Genomic DNA, 25,906 nt, shown 5'->3' on the forward strand with positions numbered 1-25,906 from the left:
CAGGCTGCTATTCTCCCATGGAGACGACCGTAGAGATGCTGGATGTAGTCCTGTGGAACGGCTTGCCATGCCATTTCCACCTGGCGCCTCAGTTGGACCAGCGTTCGTGCTGGACGTGCAGACCGCGTGAGACGACGCTTCATCCAGTCCCAAACATGCTCAAAGGGGGACAGATCCGGAGATCTTGCTGGCCAGGGTAGTTGACTTACACCTTCTAGAGCACGTTGGGTGGCACGGGATACATGCGGACGTGCATTGTCCTGTTGGAACAGCAAGTTCCCTTGCTGGTCTAGGAATGGTAGAACCATGGGTTCGATGACGGTTTGGATGTACCGTGCACTATTCAGTGTCCCCTCGACGATCACCAGTGGTGTACGGCCAGTGTAGGAGATCGCTCTCCACACCATGATGCCGGGTGTTGGCCCTGTGTGCCTCGGTCGTATGCAGTCCTGATTGTGGCGCTCACCTGCACGGCGCCAAACACGCATACGACCATCATTGGCACCAAGGCAGAAGCGACTCTCATCGCTGAAGACGACACGTCTCCATTCGTCCCTCCATTCACGCCTGTCGCGACACCACTGGAGGCGGGCTGCACGATGTTGGGGCGTGAGCGGAAGACGGCCTAACGATGTGCGGGACCGTAGCCCAGCTTCATGGAGACGGTTGCGAATGGTCCTCGCCGATACCCCAGGAGCAACAGTGTCCCTAATTTGCTGGGAAGTGGCGGTGCGGTCCCCTACGGCACTGCGTAGGATCCTACGGTCTTGGCGTGCATCCGTGCGTCGCTGCGGTCCGGTCCCAGGTCGACGGGCACGTGCACCTTCCGCCGACCACTGGCGACAACATCGATGTACTGTGGAGACCTCACGCCCCACGTGTTGAGCAATTCGGCGGTACGTCCACCCGGCCTCCCGCATGCCCACTATACGCCCTCGCTCCAAGTCCGTCAACTGCACATACGGTTCACGTCCACGCTGTCGCGGCATGCTACCAGTGTTAAAGACTGCGATGGAGCTCCATATGCCACGGCAAACTGGCTGACACTGACGGCGGCGGTGCACAAATGCTGCGCAGCTAGCACCATTCGACGGCCAACACCGTGGTTCCTGGTGTGTCCGCTGTGCCGTGCGTGTGATCATTGCTTGTACAGCCCTCTCGCAGTGTCCGGAGCAAGTATGGTGGGTCTGACACACCGGTGTCAATGTGTTCTTTTTTCCATTTCCAGGAGTGTATTTCAGTCAACAGTGTATGAGGCAGAGAGCATGTTTGCATGTTGACTTCGGCCTGGGCAACTGTGTAATGCCAGGCACATATATCCTGGTAGAGTGTCATCTGTACTACTTACTCATGGTGTTGGAATTGAAGTTTACAATGCAATCGACATTCTCACCGTCATTCTCTTGTACCACGTCAGTGAACATGTACATGGTCCTATACAGTGATGCAATCTCTCTATCACATAGTTGTCTGTATGACACTCTCCCCAGTCCACCTACCTTATCGCAGTTCCTTATTCACCTTTTGCGTGGTGTGCACCCTACACTTTCAGACACCCTGCAATCTGACTGTTTGGGGTCTGGTTTGCCACACTTGGCACAAGTTACTTCCCGTTCTCTACATTTATTTTCTGCAAGGTCTAGGTCTTAAAAATTACAGCACTGTTGAACACACACAAAATCTTGGATTTGCAGCTCCTTAAGTCGATGTATACTTGGTCCTTCAGGAGTGGAAGGTAGCGAACTTGAGGGCTCTCTTCAGTTATACAGGGTGTTACAAAAAGGTACGGCCAAACTTTCAGGAAACATTCCTCACACACAAAGAAAGAAAATATGTTATGTGGACATGTGTCCGGAAACGCTTACTTTCCATGTTAGAGCTCATTTTATTACTTCTCTTCAAATCACATTAATCATGGAAGGAAAACACACAGCAACAGAACGTACCAGTGTGACTTCAAACACTTTGTTACAGGAAATGTTCAAAGTGTCCTCCGTTAGCGAGGATACATGCATCCACCCTCCGTCGCATGGAATCCCTGATGCGCTGATGCAGCCCTGGAGAATGATGTATTGTATCACAGCCGTCCACAATACGAGCACGAAGAGTCTCTACATTTGGTACCGGGGTTGTGTAGACAAGAGCTTTCAAATGCCCCCATAAATGAAAGTCAAGAGGGTTGAGGTCAGGAGAGCGTGGAGGCCACGGAATTGGTCCGCCTCTACCAATCCATCTGTCACCGAATCTGTTGTTGAGAAGCGTACGAACACTTCGACTGAAATGTGCAGGAGCTCCATCGTGCATGAACCACATGTTGTGTCGTACTTGTAAAGGCACATGTTCTAGCAGCACAGGTAGAGTATCCCGTATGAAATCATGATAACGTGCTCCAATGAGCGTAGGTGGACGAAACTAAAATGAGCTCTAACATGGAAATTAAGCGTTTCCAGACACATGTCCACATAACATCTTTTCTTTATTTGTGTGTGAGGAATGTTTCCTGAAAGTTTGGCCGTACCTTTTTGTAACACCCTGTATTGTTTGGAACCTTTTACCCCTTTCTCCTGTTCTGAATCATAACTTGACTCATCTCATGAATTCCTATTTATCTAGATCAGCACTTAAGATGATTTTGTACAATTTGGCAAGATAGTTTTCATCAGAAAGTGTTATCAGCACTTGATACATTGCCAAGCACGGCCACCTCTTTTCTGACTCTTCACACCTAATGTCCTTTATCAGAGTGCAGTTTTCCCTACATCTTTGTGGTCAATCTGTGATGCTTTTTCTACTGTTGCCATGATGGCCGTGGATTTGATGGTCTTTACCCTAATTTTGTATTCTCTAGGACTGAGTGTCTTCGTCAAGGTTTCCCTAACAGCATACATATCTTGATTATTGTTTACTTTGAAAAACAGAACATTTGTTTGCTATGCTCACTACTCCTATCCTAGGTTCTACCTTATTTTCTGGCTTGCTCGCAGTGCCAGTCACAACTATCTCCATAAAGGAAGTGGTCTTAATTGGTTTCTAAGTTTTATATATTCCTGCTTCAGTTTCTTTATTTCTACCTCTAGTCTTCAATCTTGTCCTTCCAGTGCACTCGCTACAGCCAACTCGCAACATAGGTATTCATTTTCTACATGTGACACTCTATTCTGTTTTTCAAATGTTACTTATGTCAATGTGAAGGCCCAGGTTTTGTTTCTAACTTTCACTGTGATTGTTGTCAACGATCTTGTTTGTTTCATTCAATCTGAAGGTCACTCAGTATCTCATCGACTGCTGCAATTTTCTCTGTAGTTGAAGTGCTCTAAATTGCATCTTGATCAGATTGATTAGTTCTGAATTAGTTCTCTTATTAACACCTGGTTTGCTACTCAGTGGTCTCCTGATTGTTTGTTTGTTTTGTTTTAGGGCGCAAAAACAACTGGGGTCATATGCACGCAAATCAAAAGTACAGAACACACACACACACACACACACACACACACACACACACACACAATAGAAATCAATCCCAACTAATGTAAGAGAAGACAGCTAAAAACAGGGACGCAGAGAAACAACTAGAAAAGACACCACACAGAAACAGAGGTCCGGAACTAAAAATTAAATGGCCTTCACCATATTGCTACAAGAGGTAAAAAGTAAAAACTGGTCGACAGCCTGCATGTCATTTGCTAAAACGGCCAATAACTCAGATGGAAAACCAAAGCAGGAATGTAAACGGTTAAAAAATGAGCATTCTGTCAGGTAGTGATGGAAAGTTAAAACTTCGGCGCAATGTGCACAAAGGGGGGGGGGGGGGGGGGGGGGGGGGGGGAGTGCCACTTAACAAATGACAGTGGGTAAAAAGGCAGAGCCCAACATGCAACCTAGTTAAAGTGACCTCCTCCCAACGGGAGGGCTGAGAGCAGGTCGTCCAAGCCGCTGGGAGAGGCTTAATAATGTGGAGCTTACTCCCATGAAGGGAGGAGCAATGGCAATGCCAAAGTGATACCACCTTCCGACAGACGGCAACAAAGAGATCATTGGAGAGAATTTAGGAATTAGTGGTCTGAGGTACAAGGACTGCAGCCTTGGCAGCAGTGTCGGCAGCCTCGTTTCCTGGCAGCCCGACATGACCAGGAACCAACAAAACATCACACTGGCTTCACCAGGAGTGAGCAAGTGACAGTTTCCCTGGACCTGTTGCACTGATGGATGGCTGGTGTACAACACACTTAGACTTTGAAGGGTGCTAAGAGTGTCTGAGCAGAGGAAACAATTGAATAGTCTGTGTCGGCAGATGTACTCCGTGGTCACATACAGAGGGTAGAGCTCGACTGTAAATACTGAGCAGTGTGCCAGAAGCCGATATCGAAAAATGTTGGCGCCAATGACAAAGGCACACCAGACACCACAGTCAGTCCGAGAGCCATCAGTGTATGCAAAGTTATTATTGCGAAGTTCCATGCTAAGGTCGGGAATCCGAAGGTGATAGAGCGAGACTGGAGTAGTGTCCTTAAGAAGAGAATGACAGCCAAAGCTAACATATGCCACTTCACGAAACCAAGGTGGTGAAGGGTTCACACCCACTGGGAAAGCTGCAGGTAGTGTGAAGTTAAACCGCTGGCGAAGTGCCGAAAGTGAACTCCAGGAGGTAAGAGAGAAGAGGGACACACCCCCTACTACTGATCAAAGGAATCATCTAAGAAATAGGCCATGAATGGCAGACAGACAGCATGCATACCTGCTGAGGGGAAAGTCACGGTAGTTCAGCAGCTTCAGCATACAGACTCTCAATCGGGCTAATGAAAAAGGCACCAGTGGCCAAACGGATGCCATGATGGTGGATAGTGTTGAGACGGCATAATAGGGACGCACATGCAGATGCTTAAACAAAGCACCTATAGTCTAGTTTCGAATGGACAGGGGACTGGTACAAATGGAGGAGAGTAGTTCGATCAACACCCCAGGAAGTACCACTGAGGACACACAGGACACTGACAGACCATGTACAGCAGGCTGCCAGGTAAGAAACATGGGAGGACCAAGAGTGTCGTCTACTGAGCATTAGCCCCAGGAATTTCATAGTTTCAATGAACAGAAGAGCAATAGGCCCAAGGTGTAAGGATGGTACAAGAAACCAATTGTGCCACCAGAAATTCATACAGATGGTTTTATCAGTGGAAAAACAAAAGCCATTGTTGACGCTCCAGGAGTAAAGACAATCAAGACGTCACTGAAGATGACGCTCAGTGAAACTGCTCTGTGGAGAACTCCAATAGATGGCAATATTGTCAACAAAAAGGGAGCCGGAGATGCACGGCAGGAGACAGATGACAGCAAAGAGGACAAAGCTCAGGACGGAACCATGAGGCACACCAGTTTCCTGGATGAAGGTGTCGAACAAGGCAGAACCCATGCACACCTTGAAAAGTCAGCTTTTAAATATTTCTGAAGGAAACGGGGCAGGCAGCCATGGAAGCCCCACATGGAAAGCGTACGGAGGATACCAGTTCTCCAACAGGTGTCGTAGGCCTTCTCCAAATCGAAAAACACGGCCACAGTCTGGGATTTCCACAGAAAACCATTCATGACATGGGTGGACGAAGTGACGAGATGGTCAACTGCAGAACGGCATGCTCAAAATCCACACTATGCAGTCGTTAGTAAATTGCAAGACTCAAGCTACCACACCAGCCAGGCATGAATCATAAGTTCCATCACCTTGCAAACAAAGCTGGTGAGACAGATGGGGCAGTAGCAAGAAAGAAGGTTTTTGTCCTTTTTAGGCTTAGGTATGGGTATGACGGTAACTTCATGCCAATGTACGGGAAACGTGTCCACTGCCCAGGTGCGGTTGTACATGTTAACAGAAAGTGCTTGCCCGCAAGAGAAAGATGTTGCAACATCTGAATGTGGAAAGTGTCTGGCCCTGGGGTGGAGGATCGCTATGGATTGAGAGCATGATTTAGCTCCCTCATAGTAAAGGCAGCATTGTAGCACTCACGATTCTGGGAAGAGAAGGGTATTGCCTGAGACTACTCTGCATGTTTCTGCTGGAAGAAGGCAGGGTGATAGTGGGAAGAGCTCGAAATTTCCACAAAATAGCGGCCCAAGCTGTTGGAGATAGTAATAGGATCCACGATGACATCATCTACTACTGTCAGGCCAGAAATTGGCAAATAGATCTCAGTCCTGGAGAGCTGTTGGAGGTTAGCCCACACGACAGCGGAAGGGGTGGAACTGTTAAAAGAACTAGTGAATGAAATCCAGCTAGCTTTTTTGCTATCCCGAACAACCCGACGACACTTTGCAGACGTCTGTTTATAATGAATGCAGTTTTCCATCATAGGATGACAGTTAAAAATGCAGAGCGCCTGCCTCCACGAGGAAATTGCATTGTGGCATGGCTCAGTCTACCAAGGGACTGGGACATGGCACGCTAAAGAGGAAGTGCGAGGAATGGAACACTCTGCAGCAGTAAGGATAATGTTTGTGAGATATTCCACCTGGTCATCACAACTGGGGAAATATTGTTCTTCGAATGTTGCCAGGGAGGAGTAAAACTGCCAGTCAGCCTTAGTAAGCTGTAATTTGGGTGTGCGTGCAGGTGGGGTAGGAGTCAGAAAACAGACTGCACATAGGAAGTGGTCACTTGAGTAGGTGTCAAGAAGAACGGACCACTCAAGACGATGGGCAAACTGTACAGTGCAGAAGGATGGGTCCAAAAGTGAATAGATGTGCGAGGAGTCGGAAAAGAAAGTGTGTGCTCCAGTGTTAAGGCAGGAGAGGTTAAGTTGGTTAAGAAGGTCAGCCAAGAGGGCACCTCTCCAACAGGTCCTGGGAGAACCCCAAAGGTGATGATGCACATTAAAGTCACCGAGTAGCAAAAATGGGGGAGGTAGCTGCCCAATAAGCTGAAAGAAGTCTGCCCTGGTGACACTGAATGACAGAGGGACATAAATGGCACAGAAGGAAAAAGTCAGGTGGTGGAGGAAAATGTGAACTGCAACAGCTTGAGGATGGGTAGTCACGGAGATGGGGTGACTATGAATGTCATTCCATATGACCAGCATGATGCCCCCATGAGAAGGAATGCTGACCTCAGGGGGAAGGTCAAAATTAACTGGGAAGAAATGTGAAAGCTCAAAGCTCTCATGAGAAAACAAATTTGTTTCCTGAAGGCAGAATACAAGGGACTCTGTGATGCTAAAAGCAGTCGTAAATCCTCTTTGTGGGACCAAAGGCTGCAAATGTTTCACTGGAGGAGAGTCATGATGGGGAAGAAATGAAAGGATATTACCTCGGCAGCTGCCGAATGGCAGCCTGCAAAGACTTGCTGCTACAGGGCACAAAAGCAGGATCCTCCTCCATGAGGTCCACAGAAGCATCGGCTTGCTTGTGCTGTGTCTGTGGAGTCCAACACAGAAAAACAGTTGATGGTGCACACCAGCGACACGGAGGCCGGCCAGACTAAGGTATCACATGGCAACACTGTCAAAGAGGATCTTGTCTTTGTTGGACTTCTTCAAGCCTTTCCAGTTAGCAGAGAGACGTAGGAAGTCTTCACGGGAGTACTACCCCCCTTTTCAGCCTACCGGTTGTGTAGCTGGTGGCTTCGCCCTTGAGGCGAAAGTTTGATGGCTTGTTGCTCAGCTGGACGAGGGGATGACGATGCTACCTCGACACTGGGCAATTTCACAACTTTAGAGCTGAATTTGAGGCTGCATGCCAGGGTGGCCACGTTCTTCATGGAGCAAGAGGTAGTAAGAACAGAACTATAAGTGCCAGATGGGAGAACGTGGGGTTTGCAACTAGCCAGTAACTTGCGAGTGACTGGGTAAGGCACTTTTTCCTTTACCCAGATCTCCTGGACAACCTGCTCATCAAGATGCAAGGGACAATCCTGAGAGGTGGCATGGCCACCGTTGCAGTTGATACAGCAGGGAGGAGGAGGCGGGAAATCGCCCTTGTGCGCATCCCTACCACAGGTTACACATTTGGGTGGGTGCTGACAAGACATACTTGTGTGGTTGAAACGATGACACTCGTAGCAGTGCATCAGGTTCGAATGTAAGGTCAGACTGTGATAATTTCATAGCCGGCTTTGATCTTGGAGGGAAGCACTACTCTGTCAAAAGTGAGGTACTAAGGAGGAATCTACCTTTCTCATCACCCGATGGACGGCAATGACACCGTAATCAGAGAGGTATGATTGTATTTCGGCCTCAGTCAGACCTTCAAGCAGCCTAGTGTAAACAACATCACAGGAAGAATTCAGAGTTCTATGGGCCTCGACACGAAGAGGATAGCTGTGGGGAAGTGATGGGATAAGCAGTCGTTGTGCTTGAGAATCAGAAATAGTCTCCAAAAGCAAAGTGCCATTCCATAAACGAGAGCAGGATTTCACATGACTGGAAATTACATCAACACCTTTCTGAATAATAAAGAGATTTACCATTGCAAAGGACTGGCTGTCTTCAGTACATGAAACCATGAGGAACCATGGTGCAGCTGGAAGGGTCTTAGAATCGTTAGCCTGATTCAGTTTATGTTTTGTAGACGTTGATTGTGAAGATGATTGGCTTAATGTGAGAAAATCCCCCATGATTGTCAGTGTCTCCAATCGTGTACTCCTGCCAACTGAGGGCCCCCTTCACAAGGGGGCACACCCACCTTAGGTGATTGTTCAAACCTTAGGTCACACTTCCCCAAACACCTGACAGAGGGACCAACTGGCAGTTTGGGAAGGTAGCAGCTCAGGCAATCATCCATCCCTGGGTCTGGCCTGTACCGGGGGTATGTGCAAACCCTATCTATCTGTCAGCCCAGGGCTGGGAATTACACGTTACCCAGTCACCTGTTACGCATCAGACGCATGGGCTGGCCGTCAGGAGTGCACAGGGAGGAAGAAGAAAAAGAGGAATCTCAAACGCCGAAGCAGAGGAACAAGAGGAGAAGGGAAACAAAGAAAGCAAAATGGAATGAAAAACAGTGGTGACACTGTTCTTATGTCAGCGAAAGACAATGCAGAGCATTCCGATTAACCATTAATAACCCAAGGGTGGGGAAAAGGAATAGCAAGAGGATAGACAAGCAGTATGGAAGGGAAAAGATACTGCTAAGGCTGGGGCCGCAGGGTAGCCAAGCACAAACCCACCAAAGAGTGGCGAGCCCCCTAGGGGTGGCGTCTTGTTTCTTATCATCTCTGATATTACAGTTATCATGCTATTTGGACTAATGGTGGCTGCTGCCAGCAAAGCCCATATAATTTACCCCAGTGTCTGAGTTACAGAACAAGTATGGAACCCTACAGGATAGAAAGCTGGCCATCCTCATCTCAAACAATATACAGAGGTGAGATGATGGGAGCTTCCATCAACTACAAATGCCATGCGACAGCCAACCCCTAATTTAACAGTGAAGCTCTGAGATGTTATGGTACAAGCTGAGAGTTTGAATCAGGATATCAAACAGTTTCACTATTGAGAACACCAGCAAAACAGCTTTTTGTAAGCTACACCACAATGGAGCACTGCCAACATGTTCCACAACAGCGTCAACTGAGTCACCAGCAGTTGCCAGTGACAGCTGGGCAGCTGGCAACACTTGATGTGGAGCTAAAGGCATTGTGTTGCTCTCTCAGCTCAGCTGACAAAGCATGACAGACTGATTAACAAGAGCACCGCCTTGTAATAAGCAATGTGAGAGGGTGACGATACCTCCAAGCTAGCAGTGACCAGTTGCACTTCAAAACAGTTATCCCTCAAATGTGTTATTTGCACCTAATCTCTCTTCCAAATACCATGCACCAAAACAAATGTCACTCATGGCACTTGCGAGAGTAAATAGCAACTGTTAACTTCAACTTTTAGTATGCAAAAACCTCATCTCAGCATGAAGTTGATATCAAGACAATCTTGGCTATGTTTGCCAAATATAAACTGCCTCCGATTCGTGAACTTAACTTTCACTAAAATTCAAAATTATCTCATACAGAAAAAAATCCCTACTTTATCATAAAAAGGTAATAAATTGCAGTGAGGTGCTGGAAGTACACTGCATGTGGGGGGGCGGCAGGGGGAGGAGGGGAGGGGGCGCATGAATATGCAAGTGTGCGCACACGTCACAGAATGGTAAAAAGATGTTGTGAAACCACAATGACAAGCTTCAGGTGTGGATAAATAGAACACTCACACAGGTAAAAAGTAACGCCAGAACCAACACTCAGACAAACAGCAGAAGCAAGTAGTGGCCAATCTTCAGTGTTTGCAGCCAACTGGAGTGGGTCCTCACATCCGTAGATCTGACCACAAATCACACAGATGTAGCCAATACAGACATGCAAAACAGATGTTCCCTTTGGGAAGAGTGAAGGAAAACTCACTTTACAATAGGGGGATCTTCCATTGCTTGTAGATTGTTTTTAGCGCTATAGATGTATTTTGGAGCAAGAAATTTGTCAAGATCTGAGTGGAAGAAATATCAAGCTCAACAGAGGAAGGTGGAAGTCAGAGCAAAGAGATTCTATATGAAACTTCCTGGCAGATTAAGACTGTATGCCAGACCAAGACTTAAACCTGGTGATCTTTGCCTTTCGCGGGCAAGTGCTCTACCAACCGAGTTATCCAAGCATGACTCACAACCCATCCTCACAGCTTCAATTCTGCCAGTACCTCATCTCCTACCTTCCAAAGCTGTGAGGACGGGTCGTGAGTTGTTCTTGGGTAGCTCAGTTGGTAGAACACTTACTGTGAAAGGCAAAGGTCCCAAGTTCGATTCTCAGTCCAGCACACAGTTTTAATCTGCCAGGAAGTTTCATATCAGCGTACACTCTGATGCAGAGTGAAAATTTCATTCTACACTCCATATGAACTGCTGCTCCAGCACCAAACCTGGGTTGTCTTTCTAGGCGAAGAAAGCCACTGCTGGGGAAAAGGATATGGTGATTCAGGTGTTCAGGACAATTGCAAACATGTATTGCTTAATTCAGTAACAACTTGCAGTGCCTTATATGTAGAGGAGGAATCCCAGGAGTCTGTCTAAAAGGCCAACTGGAAGTCTGATCCCGGTTTGATGCACAGGGTGTAACACACATTTTGCCAATCGAAAACTAGAAGTCATGGGTGAAGTTTCATTATGGCAGCTTGTAGCTGTTGTTCAGCAACTGCAGTAAATACAAAAGTCAGCGTATAGGAACAGTGAGACCATAAGCCCCATAGCCTCTGTGTGGGGCTCCTTTCTCTTGTGTATGAAGTGTACCGCAGGATGCTAGACTTGAATGTGAAACAACTGAAAAAAATGGAAAATCGTGAATAAAACTCAGATGATGAGTTCCGAAACCCCACTCACACAGTGAAGTAAACATGTGGTAAGTCCAAGAGGTGTCACAAGCCTTCTAAAGTTAAAGAAGATAGAAATGAGATGTTGCTGATGGGAAAAATCCACCCTAATCACAGATTTCAGGTAAACTGAAAAGGTCAGTTGTTGACTGACCATCACAAAATTCACACTAGGAGTTGGACAAAAGAACCTTCGGCACTCCAGAAACAATAAGAGATCACAAGAACATGATGTCAGTAAACCACAGATAGGTGTTGCAACATTTGATTGTAGATTCTATTCGGTCCTGGGACCGTGTCATGGCCGAGGAAAAGAGTGCTAAGGAGTTTCCATTCAGTGAAAGGAACATTATATGGTTCCAGATGTAGTGTAGTGTAATCCTTCATCCATCTTTCATGCAGCTGGAGGGTGGAGGAGTAGTTGACAAACACAGATTATCGAACGAAGTTTCCACCAAGAGTTCCAATACAACAGGAAGGTCAGTATGAAAACTGCCTGTCTAAAAGGATAACAGGAACACCGGTTGCTAGCTGGTAGCCATATATACAACACAGCTTGGCCCACACCTGGGGAAAACAGGCATGGACGCCTATGATAGTGACATCTTATTTCCCTACACAGAGTCTTCTAGAGTTTTACTACATTGTGTGCCCAAGCACAGGGCCCTTTAAACCAATAAGGTTTATCAATGACAGATGATAATTATGTCGCTTGGGAGTGTCAGTCAATGATCTATGATTGCCTAGGAAATTTTCTGTGTCCAGCATCAGACTGGTTTCTGATGAGGCTTTCCTGAGAAAAGGGGCATTGTTAGGTCTGCTGCTGTTAGTCTAGTGTTAGTTGTATCCTGTAGTACATCATCAACATTCCCTTGTGGAGTAGCACTGAATGATTTGGTAGAGGAAGGTAGCACTCTGCTTGGGTGTGCTATTTGAGTGAGAAAATTTCCCAACTGGAATTCAGGGCCCTGATACAGATAAAGTGGGAAGACAGAGCATATTGCCACATTCATGAGGTTGGTTGGTTGATTGATTCGGGCGAAGCAATCAAACAGCTTTTGCCCAAAATACAAACATTTAAAATAGCATGTGGGGAAGAAAGTATGGCTTTTCATTGCAACATCAAACAATTAACTTTACCTTTTCTGGTAATATATCCCCTTTGACAACCAAAATATATGTACAAGTGAGTATACTGTTATCTTTTGGTGCCTGTTGTCTATGATAGATGCAATGGACACACAGCTGTTCCAAGTTTGTACACAGTTCTTCATCTGTCTGCAAGGTGCAGTCGCAATGAACAACAAGCTCCTGGGCTATATTGAGGCTCTTCTCATGAATGATGATGATGATGATGATGATGATGATAGGAATCTCACAACGCTTCTCACAGAACTGTCACTGAGTATGGTTACAATATTTATCAGGACGAAGCTGCTTTGTTAATAGATCTTCCTTCCCCAGAATTTCACTCAATGTGGAAAGAAAAAATGATCTTGTGGTCCAAAAAATATATCTTCAGTTTGAGCACAGTCCAGGTACTGAGAGGAGATTTCTCTAAATTCCTTTTGGATCTGCTATCCTCTTATAACACGACCAGAGAAGGAAAAGATTTGGGATACACTATGTGATCAAAAGTATCCCGACACCTGGCTGTAAATGACTTACAAGTTTGTGGGACCCTCCATTGATAATGCTAGAATTCAATATGGTGTTGATCCACCCTTATCCTTGATGACATCTTCCACTCTTGCAAGCATATGTTCAGTCAGGTGCTGGAAGGTTTCTTGGAGAATGGCAGCCCATTCTTCATGGAGTGCTGCACTGAGGAGAGGTATCGAAGTCAGGTGGTGAGGCCCGGCACAAAGCCAGCGTTCCAAAACATCCCGAAGGTGTTCTGTAGGATTCAGGTCAGGATTCTGTGCAGGCCAGTCCATTACAGGGATGTTATTGTTGTGTACCCACTCCGCCACAGGCCATGCAATATGAACAGGTACTCGAACATGTTGAAAGATGTAATTGCCATACCCAAATTCCTCTTCAACAGTGGGAAGGTGCTCAAAACACCAATGTATGCCGGTGTTATGATAGTGCCACACAAAACAACAAGGGAAGCAAGCCCCCTCCATGAAAAACACAACCACACCATAACACCACCACCTACGAATTTTACTGTTGGCACTACACACGCTGGCAGATGACATTCACCGGGCATTCGCCATACCCACACCCTGACATTGGATCACCACATTGTACTGTGATTTGTCACTCCACACAACATTTTTACACTGTTCAATCATCCGATGTTTACGCTACTTACACCAAGCGATGTGTCATTTGGCATTTACTGGCATGATGTGTGGCTTATGAGCAGCCAATCGACCATGAAATCAAGTTTTATCACTTCCCCCCTAACTGTGATACTACTTACAGTGGATCCTGACATAGTCTGACGTAGTGTGATGGTCTGGATAGATGTCTGCCTACTGCACATTATGACCCTCTTCAACTGTTGGCGGCCTCAGCCAGTCAACAGACGAGGTCATCTGTATGCTTTTGTGCTGTACGTGTCCCTTCATGTTTCCACGTCACTGTCACATGGGAAACAGATGACCTAGGAATGTTTAGGAATGTGGAATGCTTGCATACAGATGCATGACATAAGTGACACCCAATCACCTGACCATTTTCGAAGTCCATGAGTTCCGCGGAGTGCCCCATTCTGCTCTCTCATGGTATCTGACTACTGAGGTCACTGCCTGGCAGTAGGTGGCAGCACAATGCACCTAATAATAATAATAATAATAATAATAATAATAATAATAATAATAATAATAAAGCATGTTTTTGGGTGTGTGTGGTTACTTATGATCACATAGTGTATCTTTCTACATTGAAACAATATATTCTCTCCAGTGAGACTGCTGGGGTCTTGCAGCCATCAGCATGAGAAAATTTGATCTTCCTCACTGTGAATCATCTGTTATTCTGCCACCTGCTCTGACAAGTGGCTCTCCCCGTAGGAGCCACCTCACTATAGCAATGGCTGTCCTGCACAGTAACTGTTGCCCAGAATCCCAATGCCCCAGAAACTGACAAGTACATGCTCTTTAGCACACACGGGGAGTTTTCAACTCTGTCACCAACAGAGCATTCCTTGCATTGTCAGGAGACAAAGACTGTACAGCTCCTAGGAAACTTCAAACAATGGACTGGCTGTCGTGTTAGGTTTCAGGGACCTAACTCTATCCACATTCACAAAAGGTGATTATGAGACAATTGCTGGGTGGGAGGTATGTTCACCGTTCTTGGCAACCTTTCCCACATAGCAGACACAATTGTAAAATTTTGAAAGAATGGTGGCCAAATCCTGAAGCAGGGGCCAAATGTGAGTTAATCAAAATTAATGAGGAAAAAAGGTCTGCAAAATCAAAGCAGTCCAACCATAACCAGTGGTATAAAAATGCCAGGTTGTCAACAAGGAATTTGTCCTACATACTATGTCAGATAAAAGTAATAGTGTGCCGAAATATAGCACAGATAAGGAAGGAGTATTGCAATGGTTAGGAAGCCCATGTTTGTGTTGTATTTATTCTCAAAAAAGTTGGGCCCAGTGAGATGAATATAAATCAGTTACAAATAATTAATTTTCTTGGGTTTCAAAGAGTGAAACTGTTTCACTTTTCCTATTGGTTGATACACTACTTAGTGACATGTCACACAGGGTGTAGAATCAATATATGTTTTGAAATTCATACTCTTTTACTATTTCTGAGTCATTAGTTCATAAATTAAATAAAGCCAACTACTTTACATTGCCATTGAAGTAACAAATATGCAGCCATCTATGAACTATGAACTGACTATTAAACCATGAAACCTTAACAGATCAGGGGATGACACATCTACTTTAAAACAAAAATCTAAGTGTCTACTAAAATAAAACCTTCAAGCTCTGAAGAAGATCCTAATAGTTTAGCATATAGTCACTTCTTTTTTTCTACTTTTTGTGTGTTTCTCCATGACTAAGCATTTCATCTTATCACTGACCCATCCCTTGAATGCATGCTAATTTTCCGCCTACAATTACCCATTATTATACTTGTTACAGTGACCAAAAAAATCTTGCTGTTGTCTTTATCTCTACAATACTAGAAAGTCCAAGATGGAATACAAAATACAAACAATGAAAAATGTGACGATAACCACTCATAGTACACCTACAGCACTGAGCAACACAGACACACAAACAACAGTTTTATAATTTATTCATTCATCTAGAGAGCTTTCAATAAATGTCCTCCTTCATTCTGACCAAAAAAAAACTAAAAAACAGGGTGGTCCAAAAGTCACTACCTGTAACAACCTAATTGATAACAAAATAAAAAATTGGAATTCGGATATAACTGAACACTTTACTGACGTCTATAATTGAACACTTTACTACAGCTACATGATTATTTATAACATTCCTTCTCAAAGTGTTTTCCATCACTATTGATAAATTACATCAAATGGTCTATTACTACAATATCAGTGAGTCACTGTCGGAATTGGCCAACTCATGAAAATACCTGGGTGCAACACATTGTAGGGATATGAAATGTAATGGTCACACACGCTCAATCGTAGGTAAAACAGATAGTAGAATTCAGTTTATTGGTAGAATACTGGGGAAGCACAATCAGTCTACACAAAATATTGCTTACATTATTATTATTATTATTATTATTATTATTATTTGCTTAAAGGGACTAAACTACAGCGTCATCAGTCCCTCCATTTCATGAGAGAAGCACGTAAAAATGAACAATGTGAAAAAAGTTTGGACTTAGCTGCTCCAACTATATAAGCAAGTCAAAGATTTTCAAAATGGTGTGACAGTAGTTTAACACAATAGGTAAAAGAAAATTCAGATAATCCAGGCAGCATTGTGCACAAGATGCTCTAAAGGTACAACATGGTGAGAGGGGAAGAAAGTAATCTGACTCTGCATGGAAGGTACCGACTGCTTAGAGAGGCACTCTTCCCCCTCCCACAACCACCCCTAACACTGAAAGTGGGGGTGTATTATAGTTTAGTGTAAAATCCTCTCTCTCTCTCTGGAAATGCAACACTTTGGTAGTGGCTGTCTCGTCATCTGCAAGCATCTGAGGCAGTGGGGTAGGCAAGCTGAGAGTGTGCTGCAGATTGGCAAGCAGGGCGCACACAACAAGAACATGTGCTATCATCAGTAGACTTCTACAGCTGCAGTGAAGAGGGTCCTCCCTACACAGAAAGAACTCATGGATGAGTCTCATATGGGCGATGCGTTTTTGGCAAAACACAATGGCATCTTTCCGAGAGGCCTGGAAAGATGTATGCCACAAGTTAGTGGACTCCTTAATCATGTGTAACTTGTTTTGGGTCATATGGCCTGTCATTCCAATTTCCAGAGGCTTAAAATATTGTATCGAAGTTGCAATCTTAAGTCTGTGCCCAGTATTCTGATGTCACGATGCTCTCCTGTAGTTGCGTCTTTGGCTAGATGGTTGGCAAGTTCATTTCCTGAAATGCCTATGTCGCTCAGTGACCAGATGAAGATGACTCACTTTCCAGAGTTGTAGAGGGCAACCAGTAGGACCTGGATGTTGGTGACCAAAAGATTTTTGGGATATGCCTTTTAAGCAACTCAGGGAATCGCTACAGATCAGAAAGTTCATTGTGACCAGGGATTTGATGAACAGCAAAGTCTGACATATGGCAACTAACTCCACAGTGTATTACACTGCAGGGAGTGCTTCTCATGTTCCCTTGCATGTGCAAAAGTGTAGTCAATCCTGTCATCGACTTTTGATCCACCCGTGTACATGCATCTGAATTAGAATAATTGTAGAGGATTGCAAGAAACACTAGCCAGAGAAGGGTAGGACCAGCATCCTTCTCGGGGCCACAAAAGAGTCCATCCATATCACAGGATATGGTACAGCTCACAGGGGATGTCAAGTGGGAGCTCTAGGAACACAGGTCCTTCAGTAGAAAATTGAGCCAGATCCCAGCTGGTCTCCCCAGTTTTGGGTGATGCGCAAACAGTCTGAACTGTTGGTAGTGGAACAGTGTTGAATGACATGGGTGAGTAGGTAATTGAAAGACTGTGATTGCGTAACTTGCCAGAATCTGCTGTCATCTAACCGCAGTGGCGGGACACCGGCTTCCGCCAGGAGGCTGTCAACAGGGCTTGTACAGAAGGACCCCGTTGCCAAGTGCACGCCAATGTGGTGAACAGGGTCCAGCAGGCTCAGTACAGATGGTGCTGCCGACCCATAGGCAACACGTTCATAGTCCAAGCGGGAAAAAAATCAGCACTCTGTAAAATCTCAGAAGAACTACAAGGGGGGACCCAAAAACAACCGGAATTTCTTTCTAGAAAGAATATACTTTATTGTTTTCAAATACAACTGAATCTCCTTCGAAGTACTCCCCATTAGCATTAATACACTTTTCCAAATGTTCATTCCAGTGTTTGAAGCACCTTTTAAATTCATCCTATTTGATACCTGCTAGCACTTTCATGACATAGCATTTTACGTCTTCCACATCCGCAAAACACTTCCCTCTCAAGTCTCTTTTCATCCCCGGGAATAGGAAGAAATCCGAGGGTGCTAAATCCGGCGAATAGGGCGCGTGGGTCAAGGTAGTCGTGTTTGTTGAGGCCAAAAACTGGTGAACGCTGAGAGCCGTGTGTGCAGGAGTGTTGTCGTGATGCAGGAACCACACACCAGAATCCCACAAAGCCGGACGTTTTCACGCCAAACTTCTGCGAAACCGGTTCATAACCTCCAAATAGAATTGTTGGTTTACTGTCTGGTTTTCAGGGACAAATTCAGAGTGTATGATCCCTTTGATGTCAAAAAAAACAGATCAACATCGTTTTCACATTCGATTTCACTTGTCGAGCTTGTTTTGGTTGAGGTGAGCCGGGTGACTTCCATTGTGATGACTGTTGTTTACTTTCTGGATTGTACCCATAGCACCATGACTCATCACCTGTAACTATTTTGTTGAAAAAATGTGGATCATCTTTGAACGCATCCTACATTATGAGATAGGCTTGAACGCAATGACCCCTTTGATCTCCGATACGAAGCTTCGGCACGAATTTTGCTGCCACTCTTCGCATCCCCAAATCGATGGTCAAGATGCGCTGAATTGAGCTCCAGGAAAACCGGACAAGTTCTCGAGTTGGTCGATTGTCCTGCGTCGATCTTCACTGATGAGATCACGGATTTTGTCGATGTTGTCTTCGCTTTGAGCAGTTGAAGGTCGACCGGAACGGGGCTGATCTTCAACCACCATTTCTCCCTTTTTAAACCAAGAAAACCATTCGTACACTTGCGTTTTACTAAGAGCATGGTCTTTGTAGGCTGTCTGAATCATCGCAACAGTTTCTGCTGCGTTCTTGCTGAGCAAGAAACAAAACTTCACTGCCGCACATTGTTCGTAAGAACTGGACATTTCCTCGTGTCACATCTGCACTGTACGCACACTCAAAGAACTGCCAAAGAAACCACACTTCTCACTGTTGGGTGACGCTGCGTGGCAGAATGACTCAGCAGAGCTCCTACTACAACCCTCTGGCGGCGCAACCTGCTACTACAAGTACACAATGTGCAGCGTTACGATTCCGGTTACTTTTGGGTCCCACCTCTTATGTGGTCCGTACCCCATGAGGAGTGACTAAGAAAATAGAGAGCATTCAGCTTCTTCATGCAAGATGCCTTGAGCCAGCAGACATGCGGCAGCGAAGTTAGCTTATGGTCAAATAAAATACTTAAGAATTGAAGAGTTTTAATGACTTCAAGTAACTGGACACCAAGATAAATTTCTGGGTGTGGGTGAACAGTCTGGAGTAGAAAAAAATTCAAGACTCATGATTCTGCATGGGAAAATTGATAGTCGCGTTCCAGCAACCACTCATTGACTCTCCAGACAGCCCCCTAAAGCTGGCACTCAGCAGTGCACAATGATGCAGAGGAATAGTACAGGCAAAGATCATCCATGTACAGTGGCGGAGAGACTGTGGGGGCCACTGCATTCATGATACCATTGATGACAATAACAAAGAGCATTACACTCAGAACTGATCCCTGAGGGACTCCAGTTCCTTTATATATTGGCTCCTTACAGTTGAACCTATCCACAGCCGAAAATGTCAGAGAGATAGGGAATTCTGGATAAAAATGGGTAAACTGTCCCAGAAATCCCACTTATGCAGTGTAGCTAGTATGTGATGTCACCAGGTGGTATCATATGCCTTCTGCAGGTCAAAAAACACAGCAATCAGATGTTGGCAGTGCAGAAAAGCATTGCGCACTGCAGATTTCAGATGAACTCTATGCTCTGTGGTGGACTGGAAAGCCCGCAAGCCACTTTGGAATCATGATATATGCCCTCCAGCTACAAGGTGCCAACAAAGACGATGGTTGACTATACGTTGAAGTAGCTTACACAGTCCATTTATCAGAGACATTGGCTCGTAGTTAGTTAAAATATGTGGGTCCTTTCCCAGTTTCAGGACAGGAATAATAAAACTTCCCGCAGTTAAGAGGAAATTCTCCTTCCAGTCAAATATGATTAAAAAGCCCAATGATATGTTTCCTGCTGTTGGCATGAAGATGTTTCAGCATTTGATTGTGGATTTTGTCAGCTCCAGGGCACACATCTCAACACTCTGCCAAAGTACTGTGCAACTCCCATTCATACACTTCAGTGATGTGTGCCGCAAAACATTTGGCAAGTACCACGGGATCAGTGCAGATGTTACCACTGACAAGGTGATGGGGTGGATGATTGCATAGGTGACACATACTGCTCCCAACACTCGTGCTTCATTTTCTTTATTAAAAACTATGTTTTCACCTGGAGTCTCTTGAATCCTATTAAATTATCCATAGAGGGTTTGCGCTTGTACCACAGAAATGCCAGGTTGGCACTTGTGCCAATGAAGCGCCCTGCGGCATTCCCTTATAGCTATATCTTCAGACAACCATGGCACTGGTGGTCATCAGAATGAGCCAGAGGAGTATGGTATCTTAGCTGCGGTAGTACCACTTTGTTGATATCCATCACATGACTGGTTGCAAAAAAGTAGCTGTAGCACAGATAGCCTGCCAGTCAGCTTTCCGAAGCAGCCAACGTGGAGCACGTTCCAGATGTCTGTGAGTGGAGAGAGAGAAAATGAAAGGAAAATGGTCGCTGTCACACAGATTACAGTGGACACACCACTGAATCAGGGGTAAGATACTCAGGCAGCAAGCTGTGAGTTAAATAGTTAACTATTTTCCGTGGGCTGCACTGAAATGTATTGTACTTCTAGCATTGAGTAGGCAGTTGTCCAGGTCTGAAAGGAGGTACCCAGCCTCTGAGAGATGTAGTATCACCGCCCTACAGAGTATTATGAGCATTAATATCCCCCCGAAACAGGAAGGGAAAGGTAGCTGTTCCACTCACTCTAACAGTTCGTGATAATGGAAATGTCTATCTGGGGATAAATAGACATTACAGATTTCATCCGAACTGACAGAAATTAATGTCCACAGCCTCTAGCTCTGTGGTAAGGGGCACCTACTCACAGAAAATATCAGGGCACATGAGGGTACAAGCGCCACTCAATGTTTTCTCAACTTTAAGCGATTGGTACAGTAGGATTTTTAGTTTTTCAGAGCAGGAAGATGTGTTGCTGTAAACAGTGTTTCCTGAAGTGCTATGCAAATTACAGAGTAAGTAGCCAGTAAATGGCGGAGTTTGGTCAGATGGTGATAGCAGCCGTTATAGTTCCATTGACGGAGCACTGGAGTCTGGTCTGAGAAAGTCGTGAATGGAAAAGGTGGGTGTGATTACTTTGCTACCAGGCTGCAGTTCACCTGGTTGTGTAATATCTTGTAAAGATGCACATGTTTGACCTTCGCAGGGGTGGGGAGCGGAACATCTGAAATCTCAGAAAGTAGTTTATCTTTCTGCTTGTCCTCCTTATCCATGTGAGACTTCAATTTCTGGGAGTGAAGAGGACCATACTTTTCATTGGCCCACAGTCAGTGGCTGCTAGTCCTTGCCTCAAGAGAGGGGACCTTGACAGATGTCCTTGCCCTGACGACAACAGATGATGACTAGGCATCTCTGGCCACACCGATAGTGTGTCAACCACCAGTATTGCAGGGGTGCAGAGGTAGGGGGTGTGAGATCAGACATTCCCTCCCCCAACTGTGGGGCAGGCCCTGGAATGTGACCAGGGCCAGGAGGTGTCGTGCAAGACCCCGTCATTATGTGAGGTACAGACTGTGACACAACAGTCACAAAATTTGAGACCTTATCAGTCAGGTAAAGTCTTTCAAACTTATTCTTTGCATCTTGATAAAACAGGCGGTCAAGGGTTTTATTCTCCTGAATTTGTTTCTCCCTCTTAAATACTGAGCATTGTGGTGAACGAGGAGGCTGCAGTTGACACACTGAGGGGGTTGGTCACAACGGCTGCCCTCAAGGGATGCCCGTCTATATGCCCGGAGGATAGCCTCATTAGAACAGTGGGATGACATGTGTCCTAACCTCTGGCATCTGAAACATCTCTTCGGAGGAGGAAAATAAGACGTGACATCACACCTATAAACCATGACCTTAACTTTCTCTGGCAAAATGTTGCCGTCAAAGGCCAGGCTGAAAGCGCCAGAGTCCATTAGTCTCTTTAGGTCCCTTGTGGAAGCAGTGAACAAAATGGACTCCACACTGCGCCAGATCAGTATGCAGCTCTTCATTAGTTCGTAGCATTAGGGCCCGATGGAAGATAACATCTTGAATTCTACTGAGATTGTTTTGAGGAAAAATTGTGACTGGTATATCTCCTATCTTTACACAGATCTGAAATGCCTGTGATCGTTTGGCATGCGATGTTTGGTCAGCACAGATCCATTTCTCATCTTTTCTATTGCTGCAACCTCCCCAAAACGATCTTCAATATTCTCAATAAAAAACAGTGGCTTTTTTGTAGAGTTGAAGGATCCACCATAAGTTCAGGAACAAACCAAGAACACAGCATAGTGTCAACTTCCATCTCTCCTTACCTGGCTCTCGTCTTGAGGCACGGTTAAAGATGGAAATGCCGTATGATTATAAACTTCTGCAGCAAAATCACTGTTCCTGACTGTTGAGGCAGCTGTGTTGACACAGCCACTGTTAAGATTAATTGTGAATCATCCGCCCTGATGTGACTCACTCCGATCAGAGGCTCACCTGTGGGTGCCATCCCGCCAAGGCAAAGGTCACCTGGCACAGTAGTCATAGCCCAGTTTGCCAATACCCCAAAGTTGATAGGCACCTACTCCTTGGCCAACATGGGGAGGTTACAGCTCAGGTGTCAGTAGTCAAATCCCTGCATAGTCATGGGGCTACCACTGAGTGGGTACATAACACCCCTACCGTGACAGACTGGCTACTGTGCTGGATTTTGGGTGCAGAGTAGATTAACTTGATTGGCGGGTGCAAGAGATAACACCACACTGTGGAGAGTTAATGAATCTCACTAAGGTATTGTTTCCAAATGGCCCAGTCTTCTGTAAAATTTGGAAAGGGGAGGTCAAACCCAAAATGGGGACCAGAATTTAAAAAGTAAAAAAAGGTGAGGGAAAAGCATTTAAAAAGCAAAAAGAGGGAAAAACCTTCAGAAGTCCAAAGAATAATCAAAATATCAAGGTAAGAATGTGACCAAATAAAAAGACTCCTATTAGTCGCCTCTTACGACAGTCAAGGAAAGGCTGTGGGTCTTTTCTAGACCTCGACACCACAAGTGAAAAGATAGCTTACAAATCATTGGTGTAACCAGTGAGAAGGGCAGTGTGAGTGCTCACAGGTTTGTTTGATCCATGGGGAGTCTCACAGAGACAATGAAGAAACTGAACTGGCGGACTCTTGCAGATAGACGTAAACTATCCCCAGAAAGTCTACTAACAAAGTTCCAAGAACCGTCTTTGAATGATGACTCTAGGAATATACTACATGCCTCTAGGGACCATGAGGATAAGATTGGAATAATTACAGCAGGCACAGAGGTATTCAAGCAATCATTTTCCTTGCACTCCGTATATGAATGGAGTGGGAAGAAAACCCAGTAAGTAGTACAATGGGATGTACCCTCTGCAATGCACATTACCGTGGCTTGCAGAGTATAGCTGTAGGTGTAGAATGCTTAGGCATACTTTTTTATAAAGTTGTTTATTAAATTCAGTATCTTCAAAAGCTTCTTTCAAGTCCTTCATTGTGATTTTTTAGTGTACACTTTATCTTTAATATAACCCCAAAAGTAGAAATCCATTGGTGATCTAGGCAGCATTTCTATTGGCCTTGCTGGTCAATAACTTTCCCACCAAACACCTTGTCAACACAGTTTTGCAATAGCTATTGCATAACACGGTGGGGCACCATCACATTGAAAGTGAAGTGAATTGAAGTTACTGTAGTTTATTTGTAGTCCTGGAATGACATAGGTTGCCAACACTTCCAGATAGTTCTTCAGTTACTGTTCCATCAAACAACCACATCCTAATTAGTACAGGACAAGAGATACCATCCCTAATGTAACACCACATTGATTTAACTGGCTCTCAAAAACAATTCTATGGTTCTCTTTATACCAATAGGTAAAGCTGTATCTATTGAAATGGCATGATAATTTGAAAGTTGTCTCATCACTCCAAATTACCTTAGAAAATGACTCATTATCATCTTCTCTGAATTCATTTAATATTGTATCACAAAACTGATGCTTAGGAATAGGATTGTATTCCAATATCCCATGTTTGAACAAGTTATGTAGTTTGAATTTGACAATAATATTGAAAAGGATAGCTGCTACCCACCATATAGTGGAGACGCTTAGTCACGAATGGGTATAACAAAATAGACTGTCAAACAAGTAAGCTTTTGACCAAAGAGGCCTCACACACACACACACACACACACACACACACACACACACAAAACCACACACACACACACACACACACACACACACACACACACAAAACCACAGTCTCTGGCAGCAGAGGCCAGAAGGTTTAATATTTGAATCTGACATTCTGCAAAATTCTCTATGCAAAAGTTGATAAATAACCTACTTCTTATGGCTCTGGATAAGCACTTTTAGAACTTTAAGCTTAGTTTCATCACTTATTAATGGCCTACCTGACCCGTAGCAATCGGCTGCATTTGCACGTTGCTCAAAATGTTTCCATAAATTGTAGACACCCTTCCTTGTAGATGGGATAGTGTCGAATTATTATTCCACTCATTTATTATTACATTGTAAGCACCATGATATCACATTTTTAAAGCAAAAACTCTGTCTTCATTAGATATCATCAGAACAGGTTAGAATCAACAATGTCAGGGATGTCTGGTTTAATAACAGTACCATCTGGTGTCTGTATCTATAATTATCAGTAACAAACAAGACTGACTAAATGTTTTCAATGTGTTACAATGGGTAGTCACTTTTGGCCCACCCTACATTATTGCACTTTGTTAATATAAAGACTATAACTATTCTAAAAATAAAAAATTGATCTCTTCTGATATGTTTTAACAATTTCCAGTATTCTTACAACTCATTAGTACAAACCTTTGGCAGACGAACGGATGGCATGTTTGCAAAAATATTGCCAGAATGCTGCACTATAGGCACATATATTTCAAAAATCTGCTGCAATTTCTCTGCAAATTTGCTTCCATCTGGGCCAGCAGATGAATGTATGGTCTCAAAATCATTATGATAAAATCGAAGAAGATCAAGTAGTACTTTAGATCTGTATTTAAGTATCCATTCATCAATGTTCTGGTCCGTGCCCACTGTCTGTTAAAAATAATTCGAAATATGAAATACACAATAAATTATGGGCTAGCAGAATTTCTTCAAAATTATTACACAAATATATTAAAATTCAATTAACTTCTCGAAGATTTTTTCTTGCGAAGGGAAATGTATCAGTTATTGTGTTGCTTATGAAGGAAAGTACGGAATGTTAATATGCAAAATAAATGTGTTCCAGAATTAGTACAATTTTATTCAATCATCAGTTAATTATGTATAATGTGATCATTGTGGACAGTAGTCAAGTCATTCAAGTAGTTTTTTCCAAGCCATATTGAGACAGACATTAGAACTCCCATATTGAACAATCAGGTTTCTGCCGGTCATTCGCATCTTTCTTGCATGATATTTCAACTGTGTGACTTGTAGTCTTCTTCAGGTGCTGTCTGATACTGATTCCAGAATGGAACGAGTCCGGTATTTATGCCTATGTTGTGCTAGGTGCTGTGCCTGTGTCTCGCACCGTATCAGGTGCCGTGTCAGGCACTCAGTTTGTGGTACATGCCAACCAAAAGCTGCGACTGTAGTGTTTTCTTCTAGCTGTGGCTGTTCTGAACACTGTGCGTGTACTTTATGGTTACTGTCATTGTCAACTTTGCTATATGAAGTTCTGAATGATGTAGAAGTCATGCTAGACATTTTGTGTTCCGACTGTCATCATTTAAACCCTCCTGTGATC

The 25,906-nt window shown here is 44.4% G+C and overlaps 1 protein-coding gene across 1 annotated transcript in view; it reads right to left on the reverse strand.

Annotated features, from left to right (window-relative positions):
- The window catches only part of LOC126259664 (uncharacterized), a 79,854-nt gene that overhangs the window by 46,596 nt on the left and 7,352 nt on the right, over positions 1–25,906 (reverse strand). Inside the window, exon 3 of the mRNA XM_049956606.1 lies at positions 24,979–25,209. Within this exon, the coding sequence (XP_049812563.1) occupies positions 24,979–25,209 (231 nt within the window). The remainder of the gene's footprint in view (positions 1–24,978; positions 25,210–25,906) is intronic.

Source organism: Schistocerca nitens, chromosome 1 (assembly GCF_023898315.1).
Source record: "Schistocerca nitens isolate TAMUIC-IGC-003100 chromosome 1, iqSchNite1.1, whole genome shotgun sequence".
NCBI classification, from domain to species: Eukaryota; Metazoa; Arthropoda; class Insecta; order Orthoptera; family Acrididae; genus Schistocerca; species Schistocerca nitens.